Here is a 12075-nt window from a genome sequence, read left to right as displayed (position 1 = left end):
GCGTTGACGAAAATGGACCAAACAGAGAACCCAAAAACATAAAGACTCAGTGTTTCAGTACACGTCAATAAACTTATGGGATAAGAAAGAAAAAGGCACAAATTAGGAATGAATATGGAAAAGCAATAACACAAAGAGGCGAAAGGGAAATGAGAGTTTAAGTGATGATAACTTATACATTACATCGACTGTGCACATCTGACATAATGTGGATTAAAAATGGAATTTGAAATTGACCACATGATTGCAAGTTAGTTAAAGGAAATTTAAAATATTCATTGCTCACAAAAAGAAATAATAGGAATAACACTGTCCCTTCATCCATGCTAATAATACATTAAAGCCACCATCAATCAGAAATTCTGCTGCAGCGAAGACAATTTTTGGCACTAGTGTGAGCTGAACCTTCAGCACAATGCATGATTGTATATAGTGCTTGGTTAGTTGTATACTACTTTTCATGATGCATTGCGAGATTCTTTGAGCCCATTTTGTAGGGTATAATAATTCTCACTATGCATTCGGACAGCACTACAAAACAACAAACTCACTATATATTGCAATATATAGTCAGTATTGAGGGATTTCGGAAACTATCAATATCTGCGGCAAGTATCTAAATCAAATGAAAGAGTTTCTATTCTCCACAGAGTTCATTATTAATCCTAGTAAAAAATATTGGTGAGAGCAGCCAAGTCACAAAAAGTAAGGCAAATTAAGGAGGCTGGTATGAAACGAAATACAATAAATTTGTAAACAAAAAATAATAACTATTGTTGCTGTACTTGAGCGCTGTATCATGAATTGAGACGAGGACAACTTCAAATGTAATAGGGCTCAACGAATAATTCTGCAAAGCCGATATATTGGCGACTATCGCAGCTATATTGGTGACTGTATATGTCGGCCGGTAAGTTATACAAACATCTATATCAGTATCATACCTATACATACAGTATGGGTGAGACTATAATATGCAATGTTTAATAGTTACTCTTATTTATTCTTTAATTTATTCTTTTTATTCAGTCTCAAAGCTTATGTGAAGCTGCAATATGCAAGTGAAAATGTGCTCAAACCCCTGTTCGTCTCAGGCATGGGTCTTTGTGAATGTACTGATATAAGGCTGACCTGTTATTTACTGAACGCTCTCCACTGTTTTATTGATAATGTATGTTGACCATGTGGTTGAAAATCCATGCAGTCTCAGATATTTTCCGACGGTTCTCCCTGCAGACTCTTTGGAGTGCAATTCCACCTCTCCATACATTCAGAGCATACCAGCAAATTTTCTCGCATGAGCAAACTCTACTCTATCTGTAGCATTCCTCATTCTAAGAATAAAACCATCAATTCAATGCAAAGGCCAATCCCAAGACCAGTTAGCTTGTATCTCCCAAGCTCAATGCTGTGCTTGCATTAGAGCTTCTGCAGCTGGCCTCTGTGGCTCGCTTTAACCCAATCAGTGACTCACCCAAGTTTCAATTTCACAGTGTGCTGCGCCCCATGCTCTGGAAACTGAGATAGCACTTCTGCCGCTGGGACTGCTGATTCATGTGTCCGGAAGGGCCATTATTACAGTCTCTCCATCAGATCTCTGTCCCGGTGGGGAACAGAGATTTACACGAGGCCCCACACACTTTGTCATTAAGATGTGACCGATATCTAGGGATATTATAAATCATCTTCAGGTATAAAAAGTAATAGAGTCTTTGTGAATTACATGGCTCTCAACAGGACTGCTAATTGAATCCCATCTATCTACAGCGAGCTGTAAATATACAAAGGCAGGGGAGAAAGTAGAGTGCCTCCATGCTCATCTGACATGATTGTATAATTGATTGATTCTGCTTGGGGTTTTAAAATTTAAAAAGATATCATGAAGAGTTCCTAATTTACACTCTGGCTTTTTCATTTCATGTTTTATTCATGTCAAACATTGTTGGATGTTGCTGCTGAGATGGAAAAAAAAGCCAGATGGTTCTCAACATGCACGTTCGTAGGAGTTCATTAAAAGCAAGTGAGAAAGATTTCAAGTGGCGTAAAATGACAACACCAAGACACGTGAAAATTTTATTTTCATTTCAACAAATGTAACAATACTATGTGGAGTGAGAAGATCAATCTTCACATCAGAACAACAATAATTACTTCTGCAATATAAGGTTTGGGATTATATTCAATTGTTTCTTTCATTAAAAAAATTACCATTCAAGGCATTTTTGGCTATTGAAATAGAGTAAGAATTGCATATAAACAAACACATTCGCACTCTCAACTTGTATCTTACGCTTAAAACTATGGTGCTGTAAGTAGCCCTCTAGCCTCAGTTTTGCACTTGTCAGAATGGCAAGTCAGTTTCCGCTCGTTACGGTCATAGTGTTTTTTCAAAATTAACTTTCAATGTAGGATTACTTAGTTTTTTAGGTTTAGGCAAAAGTGCTTGGTTAAGCTGAGAAAAAAAGTTGTGGTTGTTTGTGAAGTAACTGACCGAGCGCCATCCGTTGGGAGTGAAAACAGGTTGAATATACATGTTTCAAGTACTGTATTTCTTAAGCGAATGTAAAATTTTCCTTGATAATACTAAATATATATATTACAGAATATATATTATACATACTCAAATTATCAATTTGTGCACTGGGAAAATACAGCCCAAGAAGACATGTAGCTTATTGGGTTCCGGTTAGGTAAGCAAGCTGGCAGCTGAGAGGCAATGTGATTCTCTTAAAATTCAGCATCAGTTGTTTTATTTGCACAATGACAAAATAGGTTTGGTTGCGTTTGTTCTACCTTATTGTTTGGACTCCTCTCCAGAATATCTATACTCCTTCAAATAACTCCTTTTCACAGTGCTTTTGGAGAAAAACCCAGTCCTGTTCCAGCTGTGATATTTTTTTTACTGAAATCTTTATTTGGTTTGATAGTGTGACAATTGACATCTTGGTAAACTCAGTCCACAGTTTCTCCAAAACTATCATTAATATTTAATGGTCAGCACTCCATGTTGTCTGCCTTTGTAGGAGATATAGTGACACTGAGAAAGAGGCAGAAGGAAACTACCTAGAGCGATTTCCAAAGTGGAGACTGTTTTGCGGAAGGTGTTAAGCCCACAAATTTACACAGTCGGTGGTTATGCAATGCGCTAAATAAAGATTAAAGAAAGTCGGGTGGATAGAGAATAAACAATAATACATGTGTTTAAGCCAGACAAATGTAAAGCCACTCTTAATGCTGCAACGTGTCACGGGTTTAACTGGATCCTCTGTGAGGTGTTAATCAACAAACTTCAAACAAGCTCTTTCCTTAAAACAAACTAACTTGGTAAACCATGTGTATTTAGGCAGTTATGCAATTTGTGGGGCAAAGCTACCTAAAAGCTAAGCTAGTCAGAAATAAAATGTGGTACTTTGTGTCTTTTTGCAGGAATCATAGCAACTCCTGGTTGTGCAGAAATATAAAATCAGAGAAAAGAATAATGTTCAAGTGCACCTGAAGATCTAAATATTTTTGACAAAACCGGTAAAGGCTGGAACAATGACAATAGCAGTTTCCTGGAGATAGATTCCATATGGTCTGTGTAAGTATCGGATCAAAATGCTCTATAGGTTTCCCTTTCAAAATTAGATATGTCGGCTCTCTCTTTCTGTGTCTCTCTGTCTCACATATACACACTCAGTTCCTCCTTATCATACTTAACAGCCTGCTGGTTTAATTACAATCTCTCTTGTATCTCTCCACCTAGGGGATGTACAGTTGCTGCCAGTTTGAGGACGAGACAGCACCAGGAGGTAGCTCTTTGCCCCAATATCACGCCATGACTGCCATGTCCACTGCAGCCCAACAACACCTTGTTACAGCCACAATAAATAACACAACCGCCATTGCCATGGTTCAGCAGCAACAGCATCAAAAGCACCACCAACAACAGCAACAGGGGCCGACCTATACCACCATGCTACCCGGGTCGCCGCAAACTACAGGACACTCAGCAATGGCTCTAGGACCCTCAAACAGCCCCTTGCTCGAAGGCCCCATGCCCTGCTCCACCTTCTTGCCTCGCCATGACCGCAGACTTGCTGTGGTCGATCGCTGGAACAGATCAAAGCCAGAGAAGGTCATAAGCGGAGGAAGTGGTGGTGGAGTGGGTGTTGGGGGGATTGCAGGAGGGATTACTGAACTTCAGGCCCCGCAGTATCAGCTGAATCTTGGACAGCACTGGAGCCTGCAAGGCGGAGTTGCAGGCGGAGCAGGGGGAGGAGGTGACACAGGGCTAGATGAATATAAGCGCTACTATGGTCCTATAGATCCAGAGGGGCTAGGAGCTAACGCTGAACAACAGGCAACAGGCCCCCAGCAGACTCCGAAAGCTAATCCTAGAGGCCCCAAAGCCTTAGGGATGCAGCGGCTGCCTCCTAAAGGCCCCCAACAAGGCCCACAACAAGGCCCCCAACAAGGCCCAGGGCACTTAATCCCAAAGCCACCTCCAACGCTTTCATCTTCCCCACGAAGGCCTCCTTTCTGGCGACGAGGAAGCCTAGCTCAGGCAAGGAGAAAAAGCTCAGCAGGTCCTCTGTATGAGAATATACTCCCTCTGGGTAGAAGAGGAGGTGGGAGGTATGGAGCAAGCGATGGAGGTGGAAGGAGAGGGCGACGTCCTCCACCACCTCTGCCTGTCCCACTCTCTTCCCCTACCCACACTCCTACCACTCCCTCCTCTCCATGCCGTTTCTACTCCTCTTGCTCCAGTGCCTCGTCCTCTTCCTCTTCCTCTTCATCGTCATCATCTTCTTCTTCATCCTCTGCCTCACTGTCTCGGTCGAATTCCCCCTCTTCTTGCTCTAGTGACAGCTCCTACAACTCTTCATTGAGTTTCCGGTATCGAGCAGGCGACCGGGATTTTACGGTTGATGATGACAATGATTCAGATCTGCTTACAGAGGAGTCCAGCCTTCTCCTGGGAACACGAAGGAAGATCCGTTCCCGTCGCATGTCATCGCGCTCGCTGCCGTGCAGCCCACCACCTCCACCAATTCCGCCCCGGAAGCCACGGCCTCAGAGGGATTACGGCAGAGAGAGAACAGGCAGCCAGTTGGTACAATTACAGGAGTGGTGGGCATCGTGGGGAGACAGAGAGCGAGGGCGAGGAGGAACAACAAGCCGGGGAGAGGGAGGAGTAGGTAGAGAAGAAAAGAGACATCACAAAGAGAGGGAACGTGAGAGGAAGAGGAGGAAGAAGGGCAGGAAGAAGAAGAAGAGGGAGGAGAGGGAAAGAGAAAGGGAGCGAAAACGGCGCAAAGCAAAGAAGAGGAAGAAAGAGGATAAGATGAAGAAGAGAGAACAGAAGAGGTCAGAGCAGGAGGGAGGAGATGCTGAAAAAAGAGAGGAAATCAAATCAGGGACACCAGATTACCCATCATACCCAGGCCTGAGGCGAGAGTCTTTTCGGAAAAAGAGTGAAAGTTCAATCCGAAGCTATGGATGGAACGTCCCAGGCGAAGAGGAAAGGAAGGGAAGAGAAGATAAAGACAGGGATGATGGGGAAGAAATCAGAGGAAAAGAAAGACAAAACAGGAGAAGGAACAGCAAGAACTTTCCTAGCTCTAGCAGTAAGCCTTCGACATCTGTCAAATTCTGGGGAGGGGTCAATGTATCCTCCGACACCATTCCATCTGCCTTTCTGCCCTTGTTGCCTGTCTCTTCTAAAAGGAGGAAGAGTAAAAGTTCAGACCGGGATGCTGTAGGAATGGAAGGAGAGAGGAGGCCACTGCTGGGACGGGATGGAAGAGAGATGCCCTCCAAGGAGGGGTTATCTTTCCACGAGTGGGAGTCCGGAGTAGAAGGTGAGGAAGAAGATTCTGAGCTGGAGAGGAGGAAAGTGGACCGTGGAAAGAGGCGTGGAAGAGGAAGGACAATGTCAGATGAGGAGAGGGAACGTGATAAGGTAGTCGGGATATATTCTGATGATGATGGTTCTTCAGGAGAGTTCGGGAAGTTTGAGAGGTACTGGGAGGATCATGAAGGCAGGGCAGTAGGAGGCATTGGCGGGGGTGGTTGGTTTTTCAGCACCTACCCCTCCAGGGATAAAACCGGCAGCGTCACCAGTAGAGATGACCTGTTCTTGGAGCGAGGAGACAGGTGGGGGACAGCAGAAAGTGGATGGTCTGTTGGAGGTGGAGGAGATGGAGGAGAGAGAGTGTGGGGATCAGGATCACGCTGGGCCCCTACTCCGCTCACGCCACCACCTCCTCGACGATACTGGTCAGTCGACAAACTCCACATGCAGGATGAGAAGAAGAGTAAACGCAAATCAAAGGACAAGGGAAGAGGGCGCGCAGCTTGTTCCTCCTGTCATTCTCCCCGACACAATCCGCACTCCCATTCCTCAAAGTGGGCCCGCATGACCTCGCGAAGCCAGGAAGAGCTTTATCACCGGAGTTTTGGTGGTCCCTTGAAGCCAAAACATGACTCCTCATCCTCCTCCAAACCTGAGCGCTCACAGAATCCACCCATATCTGGCAGCCAGTCGAACCTCAGTATACAGCAGCGAACGCAAAGAACAGATAGAGATCGAGGACGTCAATCATCCCCACCCCCGAGCCTCATATCAAACTTGCCTCCACCACTCCCTGCCCTTCCAGCTCCTCCATCTTCATCTCACCCTATCCACGTTCCTCCACCTACCTCCTCCTCCTCTGTATCCTCCCCCTCTGTGATCTCATCCACTCCGGGGGCACCCCAGCCCTCCTCCATGGCTTCGGCAAGTGCTAAACTACAGTACCAGAGGTTGCGCTCTGTACCCCAACCCCAGAGGTTTCCTCAGTCTCCTCACTTACCCCTCAAAGCCAAGAGCCTTTGCTCAAGAAGGGGCTCAGCCCATTTCTCCAGCGTGGAGAGTGAGGTTTGAAGTTCAACAAGGTATCAAAAGTCATAAGAGGGCCCTGCAAGGCTGAGTCTAAGCAGATGATCTTGATCTGAATCTGCCCAGCAGGAAACATGACTGCACGGCCAAGTCAGTAGAGTATACGCACTGAGCCCTTTCCTAAAGTTCTGCACAAACAAACAAACAAACAAACCAGAAAGCCAAACAAACCCTATGGGGTAGGTCAAAGGGAAACAGAAGCAATGGTGTGCTTACAGTTATTTCCTTTCATCCCTCTCAGTATGTGAATGACTACAACCACAGCAACAACTTGCATCCTGTATTAACCAATACACTAAAAGCAAATCGGACATTTAAAGTGGTACAACTGAAGATGACTCCTTTGCTATAAAAGTAAAGGGCTTTGGATGTTGAAGCAGAGCAGTAGTTTGTATTCTTAATGCTTACTGAGGGCTCAGGAACTTTGTAGTACTGTATGCCTGCTGCTCTCGGAAGCCTTTAACACAAAACAGTGTTCTTATATTTTTCCCTTAAAAAAATGGCTTACCCCTACTGTCCTTTTTTCCTTAACAAACTGTTTACACCCCCGCAGAACTGTGACACCCTCCCGAAGCACCTTTGTTGTTTATGATGAATACCTTCTTGTTGAGAGGGAGAGGAGGGTGATAACTACCTTGTCTTCTCTGTGTTATCCATGCAACCTCTCCTGTTCTCTTCTCTTTTGTTCTACTCGGTTTTCCCTCCTTCTTTCTCTCTCTCTCAACACTTATTTTTCCTTTCTTTCTATCTTTCTCTTCTTTACTTCCTTCGTCAACTTATTAAGTGTCTTGTCTCCTCATCTCTCTTGTCCTCCCCTCTTGGGTCCTCTCCTCGATGTGATTATTCTGTGTCTGTGCTTTTCTGTGTTTGTATTCTTGACAACAGGGTAAGTCAACTGTGACTGATATTCTACTGGCTTAATGAAAAGCTGAGTGCCAAACTTAAGTAGAGCTCGACATCAATCTGTACAACCTTAGCTGCTATCTTAATTTTATCGTGCAGAGTATTCCACCATCTCTCAAATATGTGCATATTCAGATACACACACTTAAAAGTGCAGCCAAACACTTGCATACATGCACATGCAAGGACACGTGCATCTAAACAAGTCAATTCATCTATTCTCTTTCTTGAGCAATACATTATTCACCTTCTGTTCATGCTACAATCTTATACTTTGAAACGTTTCTTTTACTTCCGTGTTGTAGTTGTTGTTGGTATTGATTGTGTTCTATATATCAAGACATGTATTTTACGTCTAATACAATGTAAACACTGTGCCATACTACTCAAGCTGCACATGAAACATTCTCTCAACTACCTAACTGCGACAATGGAGGCATTGTCTTTCCCCCTCCCTGTATTTGGTTGAATGTAAAGTCAGCCACAATTAAGTGTGCTGCAATAACAATTAAGACACTTGGAGTTTGGAATTTGTAGCGCTTTTGATGGTCAGTCCTTGTGTCTGTTTGAAGAAATGGAAAGTAAGACAATTTTAGTTCTTTTTTGAGTAAGCCTCACATAAGCAACGGTATGCTAATCTTGCAGGGTAAGTTTATGGTTGTTGATGAAGAACTAGATCTGCAATTGGTTACTGTTTAAATTGTTTTTGTTGGTTTTCTCCTGCACGTCGTCCAACTGGTGCCAAGACTACAATAAATTGGCAAGACTAACCAACCCAGGTGTGAGCAGAACATGTGTGTATAACATGTTGGTGCTACACAGTTTTGTGAGAGTAGGTGAAAGATTGCAGGGAAATAAATATTTGTAGACTTATGCTAATTGCTCCTGCCATACGTTTTGTGTAGAGTATGAGTATGAAATTATGTACTTTAATCAACATGTCTGGGGTTTACCCTCATGCTACCAAGACAGTATGATTGGACAGGGAGGAATTTGATTGGTGTGAAATTAGATCTAGTGCCAGTGCCGTTTTGATGTCAAAGAGACTGTGCCTATGTTGGATGCCATCTCGCGGATGAGAAAGGTTTTAAAGGAGAGCTGGATCTGAGTGATGGTGTCTGGAAGACAAAGTTGCACCTCCTGTGAGATTCTTGTAAATGTGTAATCAAGAGCTGTAGCTTTTTAAACCATGACCGAGCTGACACCAGCAGTTACAGTCCGATGTCAACCACTTAGCCAGAGTAGCTCCTTACATCCATCAACATGGGAATTTAGCATCAGGACACTGGACATCAGTGGAGTTTTAGTGAAGAGGCAAGAACCGCTGGCACAGCAGCGTTTGTATTTGCAGTCGGTCATAATGCCTCAGCCATCCACACCATCAGTCTGGTCAGCTCTTGTTTGCCTGGAACTGCATCTGAGCCATAATTTACTTCAGCTGAAGAAAACAAAAATAGAACTTACATTTTAAACATGAACTTGTTGTGTAAAGTCTGCCTTTCTTTCAGAAAAGAAATATATATATATACACACATATGTATATGTGTGTATGTGTGTATGTGTGTGTGTGTGTGGCGGTGGGTAGAATATTGTTGTTTAGCATCTTGATATTTGGGGATATTGTTTCTCATTACAAGTCCATTACAATAAAACAAATATTATGTGTTAAAACACATATTCCCTCATATTCATTCAACAGAGAAATTATAGATCACTTTCTTCAACAAAGATTGACTGTATAAAGCCAAGTTTGAGGCAGTTCAGTGCTTTTCTTATCACAATCAGCAATCAACAGCTTATATAAATTTCAATGAAAGCAGGAAAAGCGTTGAGTAAGTGTGACATGTTTCTGTGCGTTCACACCGCGAGCAAGCTCAAGTGTGTTGCCCCTAGTGCAAACAATATCTGCGACCTCAAGAAATTTTAATTAAGTTTGCCATTAAAAAGTTGACTGCAGTCAAACCATTTGTGTTCCTTTGTCTTGCTGTTGCTGATTCACTGCAGCATCAGTGAGCTAGCATAAACAGGCAACTGTACGTCGGTCGAGCACAGCTGCTGCTAGCGGTGTGAACACAAAGCCTGGGTGTTTCCTCAGAGAAAAAATCTTTCCTTTTCTCCCCACTCGCTTCTTTTTCCTCATGTCTATCCATTGTGTTGTTGCGTGTCTGCAATTGTAAAGCTGGTCTGTTTTGAAAAAAGAAGAGTATCTGTGGATATATTTATTTCATCTAAAAAAAAATAAAAAAAAAGATAGAATATCTAAATATATATGATAGTATATTTCAAGGCGCTTAGATCTATGTTATATAAGTTTGTCTACTAAATTTTCGGTATTATCTCAATGAATATGTCTGTTTGTCTGTCTTTCCTTGTCTCGAACCTCCTGCCCAGCTCCCTACCCCCCCAGCGAAAACAGAGACCAGTACATAACTGTGTTTTTGCTCACTTAAGACCAACCATTCGCCTCCATTAGCTATGTACTGTAGCTAACGCTAAGGTTTCAACAAAGTGACAACGTGGAGGGGTGCGCGAGTGTCTTATGACCGTGTCACTGTAGCAGTGGTGGCGTGTGTTTGTCTACCCAGAGGGGCCTTTCTTTTTGGTTTGGGCTACAGAATAACAACTAATTAAACATTTTATGGATACAGCAGCTTTTACCACAACTCTCACTTCTGAAGGGGTCACATTCTGGACCCCGTTTCCGGTTCACATCGGACCCTGGAGTTTATACCGCAGTGTAGAGTAAGGTGACCTCTTTGACACACAATGTAGCGAGCAGCACAGGCTTTTTTTGCATCTCTTAGCAGCTGAATTACTATACAAAAACATGCACAGCTACCCCTGCCAACCAACCTATACAGTATATATAAGGACTTTGATATACGTACATAATGTGTTGTATCTGCCAAGCTGCTGTGCTGTAAAAAAAAAAAAAAAAAAAAAGGGAAAAAAAAGAATTATACACGACAGACACCATTTCTATCTTAATTTTACAAAACTGGTTAAGCTAACATGACACATGTCAGGGGCAGGGCTAAATCTGCTCGCTAGTGTGGTTTCCACTAAGGCCAAAAATGGCCGAACCAGGGCTTTCTTTTGATAATCACATCTTGAAACCTCATGCCACTTTTATTCCTGAATGGACAACAACGATCCTGCACACGTCACCGGGTAGAACATGGAAGCACTGCCTGAGATAGGAGATCCACCCTCCTTACAATGCTTAAGATACATTCATGTAAGTCAATAAGGTATGTCAATTTTCAACACTGCGTTCAGTAATATGTGAAGCATTTCCCGGCCCTGAGCCCTGGTGAGCCCAGTTTTAGCCTGCAGTGGAAACACATCCACAGAGTCTGCCAGTACACCTCTGAACAATGTCTCAAGGCCTTGTATTAATACTGCTGTATCGACTGTACGGGATGATGGCTAGTCGTGCTACACTTTATTGTCAGTACCTTACACACAGACACATGCGCACACTGTCAGATTCACATGAGCGCGCACACACACACACACACGTACACAAACACACACACACAGGTCAGGGTGGTAAGATGCTGCTGCCACTCTGTTTCAGCCTTCTGCCACCAGTGGGGTTAATGACAATAACGTGCTGCACTGCAAGCAGGACAGAAATAAATAAAAAAAAAGATGATTTTAATAAAGAACTGAAATATATGCTTGCGTTTCCTTTTTTTAGTTGGGTGAGTGGGTTGAACACATTTGAACGCAGTTTGATTGTTTCATTCATATTTAAGGAATGTGGCTCACTTTCATTTCAAAGAAACACACATGTTGAAATCTGAATTAGGCAGAATTTTCTTTTGTCAGTGTCTGAACACTTCAAGGACCAAGACAGCACACCGTGCATGATGTCATATTTTGTGGGACGAATGAATTAGACTTTTATTGAACCAGGGGTGCCCAAAAGAACTCCTGCAACTTTGCAACTCTACACATGGGGCCAAAATTAAAATCTGACAAGAAGTGAAACATTTGGTTATGTCAAAACTGGACGTGGAGAGCCACACACACACACACACACACACACACACACACACACACACACACACACACACACAAAACAGTGAATCGCTGGCTTCGTGAGACATTTTCTTTTCTGTTATAGCACCAGTTTGAGGTAGAAGCTGATGATGAATGCATTTTAGAGTCAATAAAACTCTGGGTTGATGCCTTTGAAATCCGAGATAAAGAAACGATGATCATGCTGAAAATGAAGAGGGAAA

The 12075-nt window shown here is 43.1% G+C and overlaps 1 protein-coding gene across 1 annotated transcript in view; it reads left to right on the top strand.

Moving 5' to 3' along the window:
* The window catches only part of grin2da (glutamate receptor, ionotropic, N-methyl D-aspartate 2D, a), a 121699-nt gene extending 110907 nt beyond the window's left edge, over nucleotides 1-10792 (top strand). Inside the window, exon 18 of the mRNA XM_068711471.1 lies at nucleotides 3746-10792. Coding sequence (XP_068567572.1) covers nucleotides 3746-6907 — 3162 coding nt within the window. The 3' untranslated portion in view covers nucleotides 6908-10792. The remainder of the gene's footprint in view (nucleotides 1-3745) is intronic.
* The last annotated feature ends 1283 nt before the right edge of the window (nucleotides 10793-12075 follow it).

Source organism: Cebidichthys violaceus, unplaced genomic scaffold, assembly GCF_023349555.1.
Source record: "Cebidichthys violaceus isolate CVI_PGR_0920_01 unplaced genomic scaffold, fCebVio1.0.p SCAF_16, whole genome shotgun sequence".
Taxonomy (NCBI): Eukaryota; Metazoa; Chordata; class Actinopteri; order Perciformes; family Stichaeidae; genus Cebidichthys; species Cebidichthys violaceus.
Note: the sequence above shows the minus strand (reverse complement) of the source record. Positions and strands in the feature narration are given on the sequence as shown.